General features: G+C 32.5%; 1 protein-coding gene across 1 annotated transcript; it reads right to left on the reverse strand.

Annotated features, from left to right (window-relative positions):
- Positions 1-1,115: 1,115 nt before the first annotated feature.
- LOC132714167 (A disintegrin and metalloproteinase with thrombospondin motifs adt-1-like) lies at positions 1,116-14,403 on the reverse strand. The gene is made up of 13 exons (XM_060696951.1): positions 14,279-14,403; positions 13,895-13,936; positions 13,399-13,478; positions 12,970-13,035; positions 12,493-12,622; positions 11,792-11,914; positions 11,256-11,426; positions 10,850-11,020; positions 8,264-8,434; positions 7,685-7,809; positions 6,454-6,550; positions 6,086-6,247; positions 1,116-4,545 (listed from the first exon to the last, which is right to left on the reverse strand). Exons 1-13 carry the CDS (start codon positions 14,325-14,327, stop codon positions 4,433-4,435), a joined length of 1,500 nt encoding a protein of 499 aa, XP_060552934.1. The 5' UTR covers positions 14,328-14,403; the 3' UTR covers positions 1,116-4,432.
- Between the last annotated feature and the right edge of the window lie 9,451 nt (positions 14,404-23,854).

The raw sequence follows: 23,854 nt of genomic DNA on the forward strand, positions 1-23,854 counted from the left end.
TTTTGTTGAAAATCGTAAAGGTTAGGAGTCATTAATAGAACAGCTACTTAAGTGAACAGCCAGTTATCCAGTCTTACCCGTCGCAATTGTATTTAAAATGTCTATTTTACACAGTTTAGTTATATACAAATGATATTACATTTTTTAAATAGGGTCCGAATTTGATCAGATTAAATATCATTTATTAAATAGGACATCACTAAAAATCTGCAAACATAAAGAATTAAAAAAGCCCTAGCTATACTGAACAAGAAAGGAAAGGAATCGTCCTCTATTTTTAAGTGAAGATATACTGATATTTAAAGAAAACAAAATAACAAATGAACGTGCCATTGGCATACTTAATGCTGGTATGACGATGAATGTCATCGTAATGAATATTGGATGTGCTACACCTTAGGTAACGTTTTCAAGCAACAGGATGTACAGAAGATCGACCACGTAGTGGACGTCCGTGGGTGCCCAAGACCGCTATATTCGGAACACCCAACTGCGCACTCGCTTCCTTACAACCATAACAACTGCTGCTAACACCCCTGGTACACATATAAACCGTGGGTGTTAGCAGCAGTAGCTATGTCTGTAGGGTACACATATAAACCGGGCCGCCTCCGTGGTCGAGGGGTTAGAATCGATGACTTCTAATCCAGTTATCTCTCTGGCATGGGTTCGATCCCCGGGAGATGCTTTGGTAGTTTAGCGCGGAGAAAGGTAGTCTAGTACTGGTGTAACTCTCCAGGAACGATGGTAAGGAAACTACCCGCCTATATGACTGAAATACTGTTGAGAAAAGGCGTAAAATCAAACAAACAAACAAAACATATAAACCGTATATCTGTCCAAACTGCATCGATATGTTTGCTGTGTTTTGAGGCGACATCGTCGCGTAAATCGTATTTATTGGACACGTACACAGCAACGCTGCTTAGACAACAATGGAATAGCGTTCTTTTCTCTGACGAGTCGAGGTTTTCCATTCGTTGAGCCGATGACATGCTTCGGGTATGAGACATGACCGTTATGCCGACTGCTGCGTACTTGCACGAGATCGTGTTCAACTTTGGTCTAGGCAGGCGTTGCATATAGCTTTTGCACTAATCTCGTCGTTATCGAAGGGATGCGCCCATCGCTACCGAAATGAATTTGTTGCGAGTTATGTTACTCCATTGTATCAATTATTGCCAATATTACCTATTTAAACATGATAATGCCACACACCATACAGCTAGGAACACTGCATTCATTAATGTCTGGCCTATCTAAATCCCATTGAATTCCTTTGGGATAATTTGTTTGGTACATTATAGAGTAATTGCCTTATTTACGGACTCAATAAAAGCGAGTCTGAGATTTTGTTAAAATGTCTTTACTGCTCTGCAGAAATAACGAACAATAATAAAGGTTAGATTTTTTCATTTCTAATTTTAAGTACAATACAAAACAATACAAGGAGTATTATGAATGAATATATACATTGTCAAAGCTATGCAACTTACATATATTATTAGTTTGACATGTCACCAATTTATTAGAACTATATACAATGTTGATACTTTCAAAAAAAGTTAGCTGTATACTAGCATGTATTTTTGCACAAACTGGGTAATGGTCTCGTTTAGGGTAAGCATGAAATTTCTAGCAAATGTTGTGAACACTTTCTTGAACTCAAAATTGTTTGTTAAGCCTACTTAAAAAAGCAGAAGAATATTTCTGTTGGAGAGCTACGTGAGTTTTGGGTAAAGTGCATGATTAAATATGATGAAAACTGGACCAGTCCAGATCGTAATTTTTATGTATATCTATGTATACCGATTGTTTTAATAAAGAGCAACAACTAATACACTTTGCTCGGTGTCTATTGACGCTTTTTGAAGTTCCTACAAAATTGGTCCAAACTAATTCATATGAGGAATTTGTTTGAGCACCATGCACGAATAAATTGACTGAATCAGTTGCAAGAAAATTAAAAAATCAGACTTTACATATAGTTTTATGGAGGTGTGTATGCATTAACAAAAAGAAATTCCATTCAAATTGAAGAAATGGAAATACAAAGAAATAATCAGATTATATTTTTATAATCTTTCGCCGTGTATAATATCAAAATGGAACCGGATATATAATCTACCGGATAATTAGCAACTTTGAAAACATGTTCTAATAACATAACAATAACATATAAAAGGACTCCATTGAGTTTTTTTTAACATGACAGGACTCCAAATATTTTTCAAAGGTTTGATGTGGCGGAGACCAATAACCTTTGTGCGAATTTTCAGATAATCCCCCCCCCCTGATTTTCCAAATTATTCATTTTTTATTGAGCACTTAATTCAATTCTAGATATATTTCTTTTTAATCTTTTGCAGTTTGTTTTTTTCATTTTTGGTACTTCACTTGATCTCTGCGTGAATTTCAAAATTTATGCGCGTAGGCTTTTTTTATCATATTGCAACATGCACATAACAAAGAAAACATATACTCTAAATGGTATACATATGGACTTAAGTTCCGTTTATGTATGTAATAATATTCAACAGTTTTGATTAGTTTTGAAAATATGTAAAACCTTTTGACTTTAAAGAACACTTTAAGACATCTTTTGTTACACCCTGCAGGCTTGAGACCGCAGGGTCTTGGTATTCCGCATAGAAGAACACGTGACCTGTTGCCAGTAAATGGAGGAGCACGTGATCTGTAAACCGCACTTGATTGTTAATTTGTTTTAAGTAAATTAATAAAATCTATACTTTATGCACATATGATTGTTTCAATGAGTATATGAAAGACTATTTTAAGTGTAGTTAAAAAACAAAAAGTATTAAAGGGAAACTCAGGCAAATTGATGACAAAATATTAAAATGATCTTATGTACTCAAATCGCAATAAAATTACATTTTTAAAGTCCCAGCATGAATTTCTGTATACATTTTTATATATTTTGGGTTTGAAGCGTAATATATATGTATATATTTTGAACTAAATTTAGACGCCAACAGAATCATGGAGTAACTTTTAAAACAAGTCATGTGACTTGAACAAACCCTGGAAGTTACAATAACATATATTTGGGATATTGTATGATTGAAACAAGTCTAAATCGTTCATTTGGCATGTTCTTTAACGTTTTCAGAGATCACTGTGACAACTTTTGTGAAATCTTAACGCTCTAACCTGACGGGTCAAGTTAGGAAACAATTTTATACTTTATAAGGATAAAAGTTTTGTTCTTGTGACTGTCTAGCGTATTCATTTTGAGGAAATTAACAGAACAATTAATGTAAAAATCAAAATGAACAAATGAATATTTTGCCTTTGTGTCCCTTTAAATGTAAATATGAAAATAGTGTTGTAGTCTGCATCATCAAACCGTTTGCAAGAGGAAGCTCAAACGCCTAGATGATACAGACGGGTGTCCTGTTAATCGACTCTTTCCAGTCTGCGACGGTCACCGGTCTAATAAGACTTTCTTCTGATCTCAACCCGGTACGGAATTAGACCCAACCCGCTGTTGTCCAGAAAGAAATTCCTTTTTTATTTTGAAGACGCCCGGTTTAAGTCATCTTCAGTTTGAATGGTCACACTTAAAGTGCATTTTTTGCATTGGTGTAGTTTTTTTTGTGCTATATTATGACTTAAGAAAAGTTGTTTTTGTATATTCTGCAGGAACTCATTTGTTAGCGGAAGGATTAAGGATGTCCTACCATCCTGCAGCAAGGAGTTTTTAAAGCGGTAAAATAAAACCGTGTTACAATAGAATAAAGATTTCTGAAAAAAGTAGTGGCTACCATATAATATTCCGGGCCTCATTTGACTTAGATAGTGTTGATGTTTAAAGTTGAAGACAGTATATAATTCACCCAAGAACAGAGGAATCCAGACTTAAGCCTCAAATGTGACTGATTAACTATAGAACAAAGAGTACGAAAATTCACTGGGGTGAGACCTTCTACTGATACTATCTTCTCGATATTTTCGATGTTGTTTTCCCCCAAAGAATTATGAACAGTTAAATGAAATACAAATTTGTATCTTTAAATTACCGCAGGAAACCTTCTAAACTTGCCATATTATGAGGAAGTATCATGACGTGTCTTGAAACCAAACATTGAAAACGTGCTGTTTCATACATGATGATTAATGCAATTATAGATAAAAACGAATTGTTATATTTGCATTGTACGACTTAGTGTCATTTGTTTGATATATTTATGTCAGCAATACATTCACGCTATGTTATACTAAAATATGCTTCTATTTAAAATTTGATTGTACTTCACATTCGTCGAAACATCATTCTAGACATTTTAAGGGATTCTCTGCTTCTAAATGAGGTGTAAATCATGCCAGCACTTGTTGAAGAATCGATATATCGTTTTTTGCCAGGAGTAACATATTCACCGTTAAGATTGGATTTTGAGTTAGAATCTCCTTAATACCACCAACCGCTACGAAATTTTATGTTGACATATCTTCCAGTGATAAATCTATCAGAATCGTATGTTGAAAAAGGTCCACCATTATTATCAGGTAAGCCATTTGGACCTGAAAACATACAAATGAAATCAAAATGAATTTAACCTTTCTGGTATCGTAATATACTTATTGTTTGTTATCCTAGAGTGAGGGAGGAATAGTTAAATAAAGACGTGTTGTAGAGAAGCCGATTAATGTTTAATATGTGATTCATGAAATTTGTACAGTTTATAGCGCCCAAAATATCAGAATCCACAAATATGGCTTGCAAATATATAGCTGAACATCTTGTTAGCACGAAAAAAAGTACTCATGACACAAAATATCTTTACCGAACAGGTAGAGGATATTCAAGTTTTTTTTCTATAAATACAATATTTAATTTCATTGAGTGGTAAGAAAATAAATGTTTCAAGATGGCGGTAGTCTCAAGTAAAATTTAATTATAATTTTCATACAATAAGATGAAAAGAAACCTCTAAGTGTATTTGTTGAATTCAGAAGAAAGTACTCCTGCAAGACACCATTTAAATACTAATATTGAAAATACGCGTTTTATTTCATTAATATTTATGATATCAATTTATTTGTTTATAATAATTATTATTTAATACTTCAAAACAAGATGACATCGAGAATTTACTGAACGTTTTCTGGATTCAACTATCAACCGGACATATAACGAACATTTTTAGTGTAGCTGGTGTGGCTAACAAACAAATGACATTTAAGTTTTATTCACGATCTTCATTTTCTACATATTGACCGTTCTGAACGTAACGATCAATAAAGTCCGAAAGGGGGTAGAAATGAGCGATTTATTTTATACTTTTTTCTTTTATAGTATCTACTGGATAATATATGTCTAATAAATATTGGTGGGAATCTATTGAATATATATAACATATAATGTTTGGTATCAAAAAACAAACATGCATCTGAATGATTTCTTTCGTTTCTTTATATCCCTTTTAATGAGGCCCATAAAATAGGAAAAGCATTCTAACATAATGATAAGAAAGCAACGCTAAATAGATTTATCAACTACGTCTTTAACAAAATATTTCTGGTAATTTCTACATTTTCGTTGTAAAATTTCAAAGCTAGTTATGACATTATGACTGTAGCAAATTTTGATACAACATCAAAATAAGTATTAAAAAGTAACATTAAATATGATATATTTTTCAATAACGAACGGTTTTGTTCGTTTACAATATCAATAGGTAATACAAGACTATACTCGTGTCCTTTATGGACAAATAAAATTATATTTATAGCTTTTGTGGCTATTTTGTGCAGCAGAGCGGGACGCGCCGGCGAAATTTAAAACTAGGGATTGTACTGATCACTTCTGTAAAGTTTCATTGAAACTCCGCCAGCAGTTTGACCCGTGAAAGCCGGACAAGCTGAATGCGGACGGACAGACGGACAACCGGACTGGCGGACAGTCAAACGGCGAAGGCAAAAACAACGTGTTTCCAAAAAAACGTGTTTTCGAAATATTTATGGGGACATATTTTAGCAATCTAACAAACGTTAAAATGTAAAGATAGACGACCGGGATCCAGTAATGTTAAATGTATAAATACATTATTATCATAAATACCTGAATGACCACTTTTCTCATCAATGTGAAGTGTATAATTTGGACTGCTACCAAGATGAAAGTTCTGGAAAACTTCGTGGAAATATGTTCCGTCAGCCGCTTTCAGGTCCAGTCTTAACTCCGTTTTTCCTTGTGATACCATCTCGAAGATATACTTAAGACCTGTCGTAAAAAAAATAAAAGTTCACATTCTAAATATTAACTGCAATACAAGTTAGGTTAGATAGAGCAAGTTTTTCATTATAGTTAAAGTGATTTTTAAACTAATGCTTGACAAAAAAGAATGATAGACGTAAACGATATTCAACGGTACAATCTTTAAATGTCCCTTAAAACAGAAACCGTTAAACAAATACGACATGTCTTACCTAACCAAAATTCGCCATTAGGAGACCCAAATCCATTTTCGTAGTCCGAAATGTTTCTTTTAAAATTTACACTTCCGTTAAATCGATACTGAAAAACCTGTGTCATGAGAATAAAATATTATTTATATTTTACATAGCTTTACCTGTTTTGCATCATCTGATGGATTTTCGATATTTTGCCATAATGGCGTATGATATCGTAGCATATACATTTGTTATAAGAGTGTTATAAGAGTGTTGAATGAAAACTGTGCCAGAGAAATCACATCAACTTTGCGTGATTTAAGCAAATTATAAAATAAACAACATTTTATGTTGTGAGTCATTATCTGTCCGAGTAATTGGTGCTTGCGTTATTGCACGGTATTTCAAAAGCATATAACTGCTAAATACATATGACAAACCCTTTGTATGACTTTGCTTTATGTTATCATATACTAAACAAATATTCCAATATAAATAAAAGTATCAGTTGTACGGAAAAACACCAACAAACTGTTATTCATTAATTTAGCTAAACAGTAATTATTTTATTGTCGAAGAAGTTGTAAAAAAGGACCATAGTTTTGAAACAACATAAAACATAAGCAAGGAATAGCATAATGCAAATAAAAAATATGGTTAATTAAAGCAGGTATGTCTCGACTTTGTTGAAACCGAAAAAAATGCTGGGTTCATCGGATTCAGAAAAACGGGTCAGATATGTCAAATATCTTAAAGGTAGTGCTTTGTTGCTTTAACTTCAATATTAACTTATTAATCAATATCAATTTACAATTGAAAAAACAGACAAATTACTTGAAAGCTGTTTGAGTTTGAAATGCGTCTGCTGTCACATTCTTAGGTCACATAAAGTGTCAATAAATAATATTGATATGCAGTGTTCATTCTGTCTATATGCATATCAATTAGCATGCCTACAAACTGAAAACACACGCTTTTTACACCATTTTTTTTAATAAACATGATATATAGTGCTGCGACAAAATCGATAGTTCGTTGCTGCACGTTTACTTTTGGCTAAACGAGGATAGCAACTACACCGTGCAATGACGTAGTCGTAATACTTAACACTTTTTGAAGCATAAACATTTTTAGTTTTCTCGGAAAAATATACTTCTTATTATCGAAAAAAAGAATGTTCTAATGTTTGTCCATGAATAAACTATCCATTTACACATGATTTTGATATGAGTAAGTCTACAAAATGTTGGATAAAAACGATACGTACTGTCCATCCACCACCGTCTGTATCAAAATCACAGAGCACCGGTATTGTTTGGTTTGTTTTCCACAATGTCACATTAAATATACCACTTATTTGTCTTGCTCTATTGCTTCTTATATCAAAGCAATCTGATTTAATGATATATTACATTTTATTAACGTAAGTTGGGGGTACCTGCAACTTAACACTGCGAGTTTTTGAATAATATTATAATATGATGCGTGTTCAATAACTGTGGACTTTCAAATGACTATTGGTAAGGGCATTTAGAAGTTCAAAGATAATGCTTGTTTTTAACAACATCTACTTGTTATCTTTAACAACTCAGACATTAGATTCTGCCTATGTTTTATGCTGCTATCTTTTTAAAAATGATCGTTCAAGGATATAAACGAATAAATTATGAGACTAATACATTAACTATTACAAGACCAATTTCATTACATTGCTAATCACTACCTTCAAAGGACCTGGCAAAGAAGTATTTATTAATTATTGCATTTTTAGCTCGTTTGTTCTTAAATAAAGACAAATGTGTACAACATGTAACTGATTTCATGAACTTTAAATTAAGATACCTACCAGAACAGAATTCTGAGTGACATACTTTGCTTTCTATGTTTTGCCCAATGCAGAGTTGACCAGAATTCTCTGGTGTTGGGTTAGTACAAGAACGTGTCCGACTTTGAAGTCCAACACCACAAGAAACTGAACATTGTCCCCAGTCTGACCAGTCACTCCATCCGCCATTAACTGTTCACAAAAGACAAAAAAAGGAAACAACAACAATTACAAATATATAGCTATTAAACATTAGAAGATCAATGCTATGCATCAAATACCGTGAAATAAAACGTTGAAGATAATTAAAACTAGAAATGTGTCCATAGGACACGGGTGCCCCCACCGCGCCACTGTTCTCTCAATCTTTTTACTAAGTCAAGGGAAATAACTCTACAAATACTGGATAAATTCACAAGCGAAACCCCAGGTGCAAATCTAAATATGCTGAGCAACCTACCCATAAGGTTTAATGACTATGTCAAATACTTTTTGAGTAACTTGCGACACAAGTTGAAAATTACAAAAATTTTCTAAGTGAAGGGCAATAACTCTAAAAATACTAAATAAATCCAGAAGAAAATACCTGGTGCATAACTGCACATGCTGATCAATATTCCTGTAAAGTTACATGACTCTAGATAGGTGAAATACTTTTTGCGACACATGTTGAAAATTGCAAAAAAATTTTAAGTCAAGGGCAATAAATCTGAAAATACTAAAAATATCTAGACAAAAATACCCAGGTGCACAACTACACATGCTGATCAACATTCCTGTAATGTTACATGACTCTAGGTCAAATACTTTTTGAGTTACATGCGACACAAGTTGAAAATTGCAAAATTTTACTAAGTCAAGGGCAATAACTCTGAAAATACTAAAAATATCCACACGAAAATACCCAGGTGCACAACTACACATGCTGATCAACATTCCTGTAAAGTTTCATGACTCTAGGTCAAATACTTTTTGAGTTACATGCGACACAAGTTGAAAATTGCAAAATTTTACTAAGTCAAGGGCAATAACTCTGAAAATACTAAAAAATATCCACACGAAAATACCCAGGTGCACAACTACACATGCTGATCAACATTCCTGTAAAGTTTCATGACTCTAGGTCAAATACTTTTTGAGTTACATGCGACACAAGTTGAAAATTGCAAAATTTTACTAAGTCAAGGGCAATAACTCTGAAAATACTAAAAATATCCACACGAAAATACCCAGGTGCACAACTACACATGCTGATCAACATTCCTGTAAAGTTTCATGACTCTAGGTCAAATACTTTTTGAGTTACATGCGACACAAGTTGAAAATTGCAAAATTTTACTAAGTCGAGGGCAATAACTCTAAAAATACTAAAAATATCCACACGAAAATACCCAGGTGCACAACTACACATGCTGATCAACATTCCTGTAAAGTTACATGACTCTAGGTCAAATACTTTTTGAGTTACATGCGACACAAGTTGAAAATTGCAAGATTTTACTAAGTCAAGGGCAATAACTCTGAAAATACTAAAAATATCCACACGAAAATACCCAGGTGCACAACTACACATGCTGATCAACATTCCTGTAAAGTTTCATGACTCTAGGTCAAATACTTTTTGAGTTACATGCGACACAAGTTGAAAATTGCAAAATTTTACTAAGTCAAGGGCAATAACTCTGAAAATACTAAAAATATCCACACGAAAATACCCAGGTGCACAACTACACATGCTGATCAACATTCCTGTAAAGTTTCATGACTCTAGGTCAAATACTTTTTGAGTTACGTGCGACACAAGTTGAAAATTGCAAAATTTTACTAAGTCAAGGGCAATAACTCTGAAATACTAAAAATATCCACACGAAAATACCAAGGTGCACAGCTACACATGCTGATCAACATTCCTGTAAAGTTACATGACTCTAGGTCAAATACTTTTTGAGTTACATGCGACACAAGTTGAAAATTGCAAAATTTTACTAAGTCAAGGGCAATAACTCTGAAAATACTAAAAATATCCACACGAAAATACCCAGGTGCACAACTACACATGCTGATCAACATTCCTGTAAAGTTTCATGACTCTAGGTCAAATACTTTTTGAGTTACATGCGACACAAGTTGAAAATTGCAAAATTTTACTAAGTCGAGGGCAATAACTCTAAAAATACTAAAAATATCCACACGAAAATACCCAGGTGCACAACTACACATGCTGATCAACATTCCTGTAAAGTTTCATGACTCTAGGTCAAATACTTTTTGAGTTACGTGCGACACAAAAGTGAACGGACGGACGGACGGACGGAAGGACGGACGGAAGGACGGACGGACGGACGGACGGACAAGGGTAAATCTAAATGCCCGCCACTAACGTGGGGGCACAAAAAGAAAAAACCCAGCGCACAAGTTGTGGTAAGCAGAAACCAAATTAAATATGCTAGTGAAATGTTATGTTTGTAGAAAAAGTTGATGATACAGTCATGAGTATTTTATTGACTTTTGAACTACACTTGTATGCTCAGTGGTACAAATCAAAGTCTTATGGCGAAAGTCTGTCACAATGTACAGGAACATTCAAGAGGCCGTTAATTCTTTTACCTGCACAAGATTCACCATTGCACAATTCATATGCAGTACTGTCACCAAAACAGTGATCTCCAAAACGCTCTGGAGTAGGACTCGTACAAGACCGTGTTCGACTTCGCATTCCAACACCGCACGTACCTGAACACTTTCCCCAATCATTCCATGAACTCCATCCACCGTGAACTAACAAGAAGATAGTATTATATTTGTCAATCGGGGTTTATAATACTGAGCTCTACGATGAGATTGTGTTGATGACATATTACTACACCCAGTATTGAAATTAAAAATATTGTCTTCATAAATTATTCTTGTTTTTCTGTCACACACACACAAAAAGACATCTATCTCACCTCGTTTTACATATTGACACGTATTAATAATTTTGAGGATAAAAAACAAACATACACAAAATTACCTGGACATAACTGCAGTTTACAAGTCTTTCTTTCGGACCCTTTTCCTTGACAATAAAGACCACCATTTTGTGGCGCTGGATTTGTGCATGTACGATGACGTTCTAGTGATCCTTCACCACAAGTGACATCGCAAGAGGACCACGGGGACCAAGGAGACCAACTTCCATCCACTGCAATTCAACAAATGTAACTATTCAACCAACTTTAATAAGAATAACATAAAAGTGGATTGACAAAAATCCAATTTGTTATTTAATATATTGATTTTTGTAAGAAAAGTTTTAATTGAATTTGGATTAATCCTATTTATGCACTTAGATCTATCAAACCTTTCTTTCAAACTACGACATTTTACAAAGTTATGAATCATTCTGTTAATTTTTTTTAGATTACACGCATAATTTATAACTGATTTTAATTTTATCTCTCCAATTGCAAGGGTATTAATAATATAGTACAAATCACAATCTTATGAAATTAAACGATACATGCATTATAGAATTATAAGATAATAAATGATAGTGTAATTACAAACCAAGTTGACAAAGGTCACAATATCTGGGGCAAATTTTCTTTGCTTCACTTGTAATCTTACATATGCTAAACATAGAATTCCATTTAGCACAGTCAATCGATTCGTCGTCTTTACACAACGAGTCTGAAACAGTTTGATTGCATAATTACATGAGAAATGTTCTATGTTTATAATTGATTTCGGACATTATGCCTAATTTCTATTCATCTCTCTGCTTTGATAAGGAAAATATGTTGGACTTGTCATCGCTTTTATGCGAAAAAATAGTTATTTCTCTTAAATGATCAAAGAAAGCCGGCTAGATGGCATTCATTAAGAATATTTGTGCTTTTCCAAGCTAATCCGTAGGTCTAAATAAACTTTTATAAACACAGCTTTGAAAGTAAGGGCAACAAAATTTACTATTTTTTATCTATTGTGACGGTAGTGTCCCGTGAAGCTATAACAGTAAAATGGGTTTGTACCTATGGAATATCTGGTAAAACCCCACATTTGCCCAGTTCTGTAAAACATCTATTCAACTGATTTATTGAGATATATTTGTATTGTATGCGATATATATATAATGACATACATATTAATTGACATACAAATGATAACCCTAAGCATCCACCGTGTCCTTAATCTATTTGAATTATGATATAAGTGTTTAAAACAAAACCTAGTATTTCTAAGAACGAAAGAATTTGATTAACTCTTACGTGGAGGATATTCACAGAGATCTTTGTTGCATCTGTCTTTCGAACAACATTCATAGCAATATCGTGTCTGCTCGGCACTCATCTTTGCATTGACTGAGCTATTTTGGTAATCTGCGAATTCACCACATGTCTGGCATACCCAAACAGATACAGACAGTGTTTCAAATATACACATTTGAACAAAATAAAATAACAATAAAAGTATATTAGGATGACATGCTTTAATCTTCAAGGATTATATCTTTACAATTGTTTAGTTCCTGTATATAAGGATTTATAGTAATTCAGTATGTCAATTAATTGCATGTCTGTGTTATTTTACAAGAAACATGTCATATGAACATGTCTTATCATGAGACTTCGTCTGTTAATAGAAAAACGAAGCGCTTTCTGTTATGAGTTTAAAATATATTATAATTTTATCATTCTAACAACAAACAATTGGACTATAAATAAAGTTCAACTTTTCTACATCACCTTTTTGTCCGTACAGCCCAAATTAAACAGAACTTGTTTTGAAACAGCTCGCTCTTTGAAGCAAACCTATTATAAAGGAGGGAAACAAATCAAGACAAACCGAATATTTAAACATAACACTATCAAATGTATAGAATCTGATAGAAATACTTTTCTTCTCTTACGAAAGCAACGAATGGAGTTTAAACCAATCAATGGTTTGAAAAATAATTTGACTTTTAAATTTTTTTTGTTTCTTTTTAGCTCATAAACAGTTAGTTTTATCTTAAGTCTGTTGTATGATTTGAACAGTTATTTTATTACAAAAAGGCAACGATATTTGTTTTACAAACATTTATTTATAACTCTTCATGTTTTAAATATACAGTTATGTCAGGTATTCAGGAGCAATGTAGTAAACACTTATAAAAACATCACGTAGTATTTTACCTGCCCCTCTTGGCATGTTTCTACATTTTTACATTCTTGCAAACTAACAACTTTGGAGCAGCTGTTACATTCTAAAGAATCTGAAAAGAAAATGACGATAAGTAAGCACAATAAAGTGCTTCTTTACAGTAATTATAAAGAATATTTGTAACGATACTTCTATGTGTTTCCATTCAACAAGCAATATAGATTTGAATACTAGTACCTGCTGAAATCAAAGCTTTTAATAAATAAGATTTGAATTTATTATTATAACAGGTAATTACGAAATGTGTTTTTAAAAGAGTATATAGAGTATATATCATTTTTCATTGTAAAATCCAATGAGTTTTTCGGGGACAAAAAAGTTCTAAATAAATAAAATAATGTGCAAAGTCAAGTTACTCTAGGATGAAAACAAACGTATAAGCGTTTCATTTGCAATAAAGTATATAATAACTTCGTGATCAAAGAAATAAGATAATTATGATAACGAACAAAACGACAACAAACGTACCTGTTCCACTGATGACAGATAATACCACCAGCAATATGCAACCTGCAAAAACAAAGCCGTACATTTTTGTTAAAAGATGTTAGGTCTGATAATTGTTACATGACTATCTATTGTATCCTACTGACGATACACCCTAAAACCATTTTCATCAATACAAACAACATGACAATTGTCTATTTATAATTTATGTCTTTTATGAAAAGGTTTGCTTCACGTTTGAAAAAGATTAAATCTAAAAACAATTCCTTTAAAAAAAACTTTTTTCACTATAAGCATTGTATAACTCCACTTCATTCCAATCCTTTTCATACGTCAAACCAAAAGCCTTATTACATAAGATAAGAATGAAATAGGCAAAATTTAATACATCAAAAGAAAACCCACCAGTTACAGACAGTTCTATCCTCTTCCTTTGAACTTGGCAACACCGCATTTTCAAAATTTCCCTCAAAAGCGTAAACAATTTCACAGACGGTTATCACCTCAAATAATACATGCTTTAGTATTCTGAAGAACAAAAATAAATAAACAATAAAACAATACAAAAAATTTAAATGTTCGAGGACTGACTTGTAATACATTGAATTAATAATTGAAATGAAAAAACAAAACAAAAGACACACACACAATTATTTTACATTTCTTGCAATATTCAGTTTTGAGTTAATTATCTCGATAAAGGTTTTTTTTACTTCGGTAAAGGGCATGTATTGCTATGTTATCGTTCATATCCTAAGTAACAAATAAATCTCTTTAATAACATATAGGATGCTGATATTGCGAACATTACAATACAGATCAATTGTTATTTTAAAACCTTTGCGTGACTATCATATCACAACAAATGTCTTTTTAATGACTCATATCTTTTTTTATAAATACCCTTTAACATCAAAATTAATAGCAATTTGAACATCCGGTTAAATTGACTTCGTGTTGACATTTTAAATGACACATTCAGTAAAGAATTATAAAAATTGTGTTTTTGTATTTGATCACTTTCTGTATTTAATTTATTTTTTAAAATATATTTTATAACCGCCGTTTTGTTATAACCATATAAGGATACAAATTGTCATAAACATCTGAGATAATGGTCAATATATTAAATGGTCAAAATATAATTTTAAGAGTTATCTAAAAATAACATTCATCAGAAAAAAAAAACATTACAGAAAATGATTAAATACAAAGTTTTTTTATCTGGCAATTATTTCAACTTCACATCTGGAAAAATCTGTTATTCTGTTAAATGATAATTTCTATACTAAATGTGTCCTTTAAAATGTCAAACAAACATAAGACGTTAAAACAATAGAAATAGAGAATAGAAGTTAAAAAACATAAAAATAAAACTTGCCTCCTGTCTACATTAATCCCATACACAATAGATGTAACAGGCAGGAAGATGATTATAAGTAATAGTGTGAAACTTTTGTTACAAATTCAACCAATAAAGACAATTTTAAACCCTACCTTACTACGACGAGTTGATATTATAAAAATAACTAGGAAAGTGGGGATACCTCGGAAGTATTGTAAACAACTAAATTACACAAAATGGTTCGGTTCACAAGGGATAATGGAGAAGTGCACAATTTCTCACATCCCATAGCACTGGCTTAAACGGTTTTCTATCCTAAATACTTAATGATATTTGAAAAAGATGTGTTAAAATACTGATATTTTAAAGAGTTATGTTTCATAATCATGTTTTAAAGCTGATTTAATTATTGAAATACACGTTCTTGTAATACACATATAATTAGTGTATAATATATAAGTTTGATGAAGCAGAGATATTTACGAGGGGAAGTCAGAAAATATCCGGACTTTTGACTCGTTCTCGAAAACCATTCAATATTTAAAAAAAATCTTTCTACTCTTTTTCAAAATATTCTCCACCTACGTCTACGCACTTTTGCCATCTTCATGGGAGCTTTTTGTATTCCCGCTGTGAACCATGACGTTTACCTATGTTTTAGGTACTGTGTAACAGCAGATATCAAAGCCGCCCTGGTCTTATATTTCTTTCAAGCCAGCGATGTTTTCAGTTCTGGAATCGAATAAAAGTCAAAGGGGGCGAGGTCTGGGCTATAAGGAGGGTGAGACAAAAATTGCCATTTGTAAGAGTTGTTAACCTCCACTGTAGCTGCGGCGGAGGGGGCGTTATCGTGAGGAGGGAATTTTTCTGTGCTAACCTGGGACGCATTTGCTTCAGCTTTTCTCTGAGATTTTTCATAATTACTTCAGAATAGTACTTGGCGGTGACAGTTTGACCTTTTGGCATGAAATGCGTAAGTATCATTCCTCGTGAATCCCAAAAGGCAACAAGCATGACTTTGCCAGCCGAAGGAGATAGCTTAAACTTTTAAGGAGGTGGGGAACCAGCTCGTTTCCACTGCTTTGACTGAGCTTTTGTCCCATGTTCGGAATAATGAACCTACATCTCATCTCCAGTGATAATGCGGTTCAACAACTTATCTCCTTCACGATTAAAATGACTTGAATGTTCTTTTGCATTGGTTACTCTGGTTCCCTTTTGATCTGCTGACAGCTGTCTAGGCACACACCTGGCACTTAACTTGCTCATGCCTAGGTGTTCGTGTAAAACTTGTGTGCCGATGCCTTACCAATGCTAAACTTGTTGGCTACCTCTTCCAAAAATACTCGACGAATTTTGTTGACAAAAGCTTTAACAATTGCTACCATTGTTGGGGTCACCACCTCAGCTGGCTGTCCAGTCCTAGGCCTGTCACAAACACTTTTTCTGCCTTCACGAAACTGAGAAACCCACTTGTAAAAGGTTGAACGTGATACCCATTTATCAGAAAATCTTTTTTTAAGCCTCTGAAAGATTTGGCAGGGCTTTTCACCTTCTGCAACCAAGTATTTTCATTACAGAGCGTTGTTCCTCTTACAAAGAGTCCATGATAGACGAAACACCTATCGTATATCAGAGGGCAAAATACTGTGTATACACAACTATCATTGAAAAAAACTGACCACGTTATTGGCGAATGAATGTAGTTTTCACCAATATACAATGTGTGTATATAGCAGCACGTGGAAAGAGAGGAGCATGAAAAGTCTGGATATTTTCTGACGTTCCATCGTATTATTAAATATGAATTAATGCATACTAGTATATGATAAATCATATTTGATACTCTCTTATTATTAATTCATATAGCCATCAGCTAATACAAATATTTGATGGACAAACTCCGGATTATAATATATAATAATAATATATATCATAGCTAATCTAATGGTATAAAGGAAGTGTTATAATACATGTAGTGAAAACATGGTGTAAGTCGTTTTAACATTGGCGTTCATCTACTCTAGATGGAAAGACGATTACTAATTACTTACATTATTTATTTTATACTAATAATTTAGGTTATCATAAAATAATCTTTAGTCGAAGTAATTATACTTGTATGTTGTTAGCAAATGAAAGAAGTATGATCAGATATTAAGTATATATTTATATAGCAGTTAATAAATTGTTCTATAACAAATTTATTATTCACCACAAAATGTCCATAACAAATCACTTTAATGGTACTTTATTATTTCTTATATTCAAATGATACACTTCTATATATTTTTTTATCAATATTTGAAATACTTATTGAAAATGTGCAATATTTAAACCAATTCGCTTAAATAAATCTCATTTTTTTCAAGAGGTTACGTTATTGTTCACTCAAGCATTGAACATACTGTAATTAATAATAATGTTGTTTATATACCTTTATCACATAAACCGAGGCGCAGGAGTGTAATAAAGCCATTTAATAAAAACGGTATTACACCACTAGACGATATAACACTAGTGTAATAACACTTTGACGTCACGTCATTTACGCTATAAACATAGCGTTAAAGCGCGCCAATGTTAGCGTTACACTATAGGCGCGTCAAAGAAAAATGACTCTTGATAACAGTTTACCGTTCTTATTTTATATATGTGATAAATAGAATATTATATTCGTGTAGATTCAATTCTAAATTTATTGAACTCGTTGAATAAAACAATATTATGCTCGCCAGAGGCTCGATAAATTTAGTATTAAACCTACACTCATTCAATATCCTCTATTTAAACGATAAGAGTATTAGATAATAATAACTTGAAACAATTAACTCTTTGTTAAACATATATACTAATGTTACAATTGTTATCGCTAGAAACATCGTGATAAAATTAGAGAACAAACTGAAAAGCATAGCTTTATGAAGAATAAAGTGAAAACTCAAAAACTTTTAATTCATGTGTAATTATATTGAAATCGAGCTGTACTCACTGCTGATATACAGGCAACAAAACAAAATCAATTTTCTGCTATGAACGTAGTTTGTAAAAACAATCTTTGTTCAGAGCAAACCATAATTATATAGGAATGCAAATGAATTAAATTAAGATATAGAATAACACAATTTATATATTATGTTGATTTTATGAATGTAATCTTGTCCCTTTTCACACACACTCAAATGTAACAAAAAGTTATCAGTAACAATTTTTGTTTAACTTTCAATATGATAACTCTCTTGGGTTATAATCATATGACTAATGTTATGCATTTCAAAGACCTTAAAGAAATACAGAGTACAAAAAATTTCAAATGATATTTATTTGACAAAACATGAGGACATCGTTGGTTACAGTTTTCAAACTGAAACAGCCCAAAACTCTTCAGTCGTCCTGACGAGTGAAACATTAAGTACACTCGAACTTTACGGGCTATATTTGTACTGAATGGATGATTTGTATACGATTGTACATTTAAGTGTTTTATTTCCCTCTTCCTCCTTGTCTTTTATTTGTTTGCAAATGTTACTGACGTGGTTTATATGATCGAAGGAAACAAAGGAATCCCGTATTTTGATAATAATGCAGGCTTACTTACATAAAGCCTGTTCACAGACAATACTATTAAATGGATGCTGCAGTCTACGCCCCCCTAGCACAAGCTTAAGCAAAAAAGACTATATCATAATAATAGTAATAATTTAAAGATTTTTTGCCTTAAAGTTACTCTCGATATTTGATTAAGACCACATATAACAAGGAGTAGTTTTTGTCTTCATTTTTGCTCGGGTTGTAAAGACTCGATGATTGGATTGACTTGTTAACCGATTTTTATGATGTTATTTTCTTATTGAAAAAAATGTTATACTCACTTAAAACTCAACAAAATACTGATTAATTTAAAAACCTTTATAACCAAGATCTGATTTGTGAATTAAACATCAATTTCAATTTTTTATCGTTCATATGAGCAACCATATTTTTCCCATTTTGACATAGCTGTTGACGAAGCATTACTAGTTATGTATATGAACGATTTAAACTTCTTGTTAAATTGATGCATACAATTCTGCCTAATGACAGTAAGACAGAACCATTTTTTTGCTTGTTACTCAACAGTAAGTCATCTTAATCATAAAGAGGAAGTTTTAAAAGTTAAATTGTTTGAAGTCCTTTCTTACATAACACAATGAATTTATCACCTTTTGCCATGTCGTTTATTTAAACAACACAATAGGCAACACCTTACAAAATAAAAGTTAAGAATAGTATACAAATAAAGTATTTAGATGTTGAGAAATGAATTGTTTGAAACAAACATCAAGTCCTTTAAAAATTTCCATATACTCATACTGAATTCTGATATATCAGAAAAAGAGGCAATAGCGTGCAGACCAAATGTTTTGTGACTTTTTCACCGTGAATAAAAACGAGTTTGCTAAACATTACTATTTTCTTCTTCTGGGTCTATATGCACCCTTACTTTCATATTTATTAATGCATCAATTGCGGCGAGACTAGTCAACCGATTTTCGTACAATGTAAATATTTCAATAAGCAAGACATCTTGTCTTATAACATGATATTGCGTACTATATGTTTACTTCTCATGAATTTTGAATTTTTAACACTGGCTTGAGCGAAATCGAATGATGTTTCTGCTAAAAATGTCGGTCCGTTGCATTTGAGTTTTTGCCATTGCCAAGTATGGTTCGGTATAGTATAGAGTCCGATGTCGGGTCTATGCGATGATAGAAATAAAAATGTGAACTATAATAACGAAAAGCTTGAAGAAATAGATTAAGAACAGAATATTAACTTTAAAAAAATCTAAACCTAAAACCTTGTTATATAAGGTTTCGTATAGAGTCCGTAATCGAGTATATTCGATGGTAGGAGCTAGGTCTGTCCTCTTTTTAAGCTCGTCTTTTAGTAGAAAAGGGAAAGCTATTGTAGCTGGTAACAAACAGAACAGAACTTAACAAAACATTTGTAAGCATTTGCCATTGCCAAGTATAGTCCGGTGATTTGATGTCTGCCTATCATTACTTTTTGCATATGTATAGGGTAAGAGTTGGTAAGAGTTACAAATCTTAAATGGACAACGAACAAAATAGATAAAAATCTTAGTGTTAATATGACCTGATATCAAGGTAAATATTGCAAATATTGTTTGGCTGAATATAGTTATGAGTATACTAGTAAGCCTAAGTTATCCATACTCTTGCATAACCGTTTCGATACTACTAGTAGTCATTTACTAATAGAGCAGTAGTTTCAGGTCAATGGTTCATTCACAAGGAGGACGCTTAGAATATATGAAATCCTGTACGACTCTGGTCCTGGTTTTCAAGAATGTGGGATACACATATATTGAGAACATCAACATGGTATGATATCTAAAAAATATTTATAAATTATCAAATTTTTAAACCCTCTCTAGACATTGTGGTGTCAGTTATACCGGGCTAAAACCGTGTTGAGGTACCCGTGAATGAAAGTTTGTTTTGTAAAGGAAACAAGTTTTCACTTGTTGTAGTCATTGGTTACGGGTACTCTTTTCTATGGGGGGAAAAGCAATATTTTGACAAGCGTTAATGGGCAGTTCGGGAATACGAATACTATGCAAACTTTTGGGAACGCACCATTAACTATCCCAATATAACGAAGTTTTTCAGATTATATTATTTAAGACTATAACAGTTTACTTGTCGGTGTTTTGAAACTGTTTATTTATGTTCATTTTACGGCCGTGTATGCATTTCGTAATGTAATCGACGGGGGAGTGACATGGCGTGGTCTGTCCTTCAATTTTTTGAACTTGGTAGATTTCACCAGATGTCAATATGGTCCACCCATAGATTTTGAGTTGTGATTATTTATTACATAGAAAAAGGCAGTGGTTTTCTTTTAAGCGGAATGTAAAATATTTTTAGCCACAATTTACGAGTGGTAACAGTATGTGGACTGTGGTGAAACTAATAATGAAAATATTATATCGTACTTATTTAATAGTTTCATTAAAGGCGATTTTTTAAAGACTTGGTCCTCTGTTCTTTTTTTATAAAATATAAATTGTTAATTTGTAATGTTCATATTTATTTTTGTATATTCGGGAAATAATAATTTAAGACTTAGAAAAATATTATCTGTCAATTTCTAATTTAAAATAACAATTAAAATATTTAATACCTATCTAAATACATAATTACTGATGAACTCCCTAAATCATTGAATGAAAGTGTATTTTAATATACAAGGCTTGACATAGTGTTTGTTATCCTTCTCGATGCCTATCCACAACAGTCAATGCTTCTCAAAAATATAAATATCACAAACATTATTAATGATATATTTTTCTGGTAGAATCATATTTTTTTGCAATCTAGGAAATATATCGAATACTGTTGTTATTTTTTCTTGACCCTACTTAAGCTGGCGCGGGAGGGGATGCCAATATACTCTTAAAGTTGTCTGAAATGATAAACATATATTGCCATGCATGTGTTTTTTATGGAATTACGCCCTTTATTACTTGAGAACAAACAGTTCTGTGTTCATCCATACATTAATACGCATATGGGAATACAGCTGTTACCTTTTTAAAGGCCCATTATTCCCATAGCTTTTATTTTTATTTTTCAGAAGTCTTTTATATTTGGTACAGTTTTTATAGTTTCCAAAGACTTATTCATGGGCCAATTATCAGGACCATCTTGTTTGTCTGTTGCATACTAACAATTAATACAGATATTATCAGTATTTCGTATGGAAGTCAAAATACCACTTTGTTTACATTTTGCTACTTTTTTGAAAATAATTTTAAATTAAGCACTACTTTCTTAAAGTTATCAGTATCTATCTATCATGCGTCAAAACCATATTATTAACTTATAAACTAGAACTCAAGTTCAATGATGCTTGTTTCTGAGGCATAATATGCCTTTACATGATCCTATGATATACCATTTGTTATACATAAAAGTATTTTTTTCAAAATGTATGAATTATGCTTCTTATATGCTTCTCTCGTGACTGAGTATCTTAATAGTGAAGCCATTGATATCTTTTCTAAGAGTTAATTGTTTCATACATTTTATTTATCACAGCATTCGTATGCATTTTATTAAACTTCATCACTAGTTCAATTGGATTCATTCATCCCTGACAACCAAAATTCGCAAACTTTCTTGAATATTTATTGTGACATACTATCTTTGACCAAAGACATTTTACGATGTCAATTATAGTGTCAATTTGCTTGACACTGCTATACTTGGTTGGACATTGTATCATAACAAGTAAAGATGCCAAATTATATTTCGCGCACCTTCTGCGGTAGGTAAAACTATTAAGTTTTCATTAAGTTATTTGTATCATTCGGCCGGGGGATATCGATTCAACAGTTTACTTTTTTATCATAACACCATTTTGGCATATGGGTATATCTTTCAATTTTTCTTAAAGATATTGTTACTACGGTGCTAAACAGATATAAGACAGACAGTGACATTTTGTCCGTGATGTGTGTTATGATAGATCGCTTTTTGGCGGATGTTGTATTCGGCTTTGCTTTGAACCTTTTTGGCATATACTATAATAACAGAATGTGGCAGATGTTTGGGCATACATGAAACATATACTTAAATTCTTCACCAATATTATGCAATGAATAAGTCAATTATTCAAATGTCATACCGAGTTGTAACTGGTGTAAGGCACAAAAAACCTTACTTTAGGTCCCAATAAGTTACTTTATGGTGAAATAAATGAATACTCCCGAAGTGAAACTCTAAATTTTCGCTTGTTCCATCTCCTGCTTTTGTTTGGTGTCCTTCTGGTCTCATTACCGGTTGTCATGGTAACTGATTATTGTTGAGGGATACATTCATTGAATGCCACCATTCTTTGATGATTTTATTTTTCAACAATTCATGATTGCATTCGACGAAATACTTTAAACATTGAATTGATCATGAAAATAAAGATAAAGACAAATAATGATAACCTAGTATTCAATACCTTGAGGCAGATCAACAAAAATACATGGGCCAAAATTAGTCAGACAGAAGACAAATATAAACAACAAATAACAATTCAGACCGAAAAGCTTTAAGATTAGTCATAAAATATTCCACCTGCATATAGTAAATTCTTAAAAAATCTTCTTTTAAAGAACTCAAAGAGCTAGAGCTAAGATATTTAGCATGAAACATGTTCTTATGGGTGTCTACCAAGTTGTTCAAATAAAAGCCCTGGTGTCAAAATTGGCCCCGCCCCGGGGGTCATTGATTTTCCTTATATGTGTATAGCAAAAACTTAAAAAATCTTCTTTAAAAAAAACCAAATAGCTAGAGTTTAGATATTAAGCATGAAACTTCTTCTAGTAAGTGTCTACAAAGTTTGTGCAAATAAAAGCCCTGGGGTCAAAACTGGTCCCGCCCAAGGGGTTTCATTGTTTTTAATTATATGTGTTTAGTAAAATCTTAAAAATAAGTTCTAACGCCTGCAGAGTCCTTGGGAACGATTGGTGCCCGAGCCCGGTTGGGCGTTACCCTATATTATATAATGAATGCGTCATACGATAATAATGTTTTGACCACATTGTTAGCTGAAACAGGAACTAAAACACATTA

The sequence above is a fragment of the Ruditapes philippinarum genome, unplaced genomic scaffold (assembly GCF_026571515.1).
Source record: "Ruditapes philippinarum isolate M1 unplaced genomic scaffold, ASM2657151v2 ctg1449_1_1_1_1, whole genome shotgun sequence".
NCBI lineage: Eukaryota > Metazoa > Mollusca > Bivalvia > Venerida > Veneridae > Ruditapes > Ruditapes philippinarum.

What these genes read in the sequence shown, in the direction of transcription:
- LOC132714167 (XM_060696951.1), bottom strand. Translation starts at nt 14,327, where the DNA reads ATGCGGTGTTGCCAAGTTCAAAGGAAGAGGATAGAACTGTCTGTAACT. An exon ending in TGGGCTGTACGGACAAAAAG is followed by an intron (nt 12,623 to 12,969) that starts GTGATGTAGAAA and finishes TGGGTATGCCAG; the next exon opens with ACATGTGGTGAATTCGCAGA. An exon ending in CAGACGGTGGTGGATGGACA is followed by an intron (nt 6,551 to 7,684) that starts GTACGTATCGTT and finishes CTCATGACACAG; the next exon opens with GTTTTTCAGTATCGATTTAA.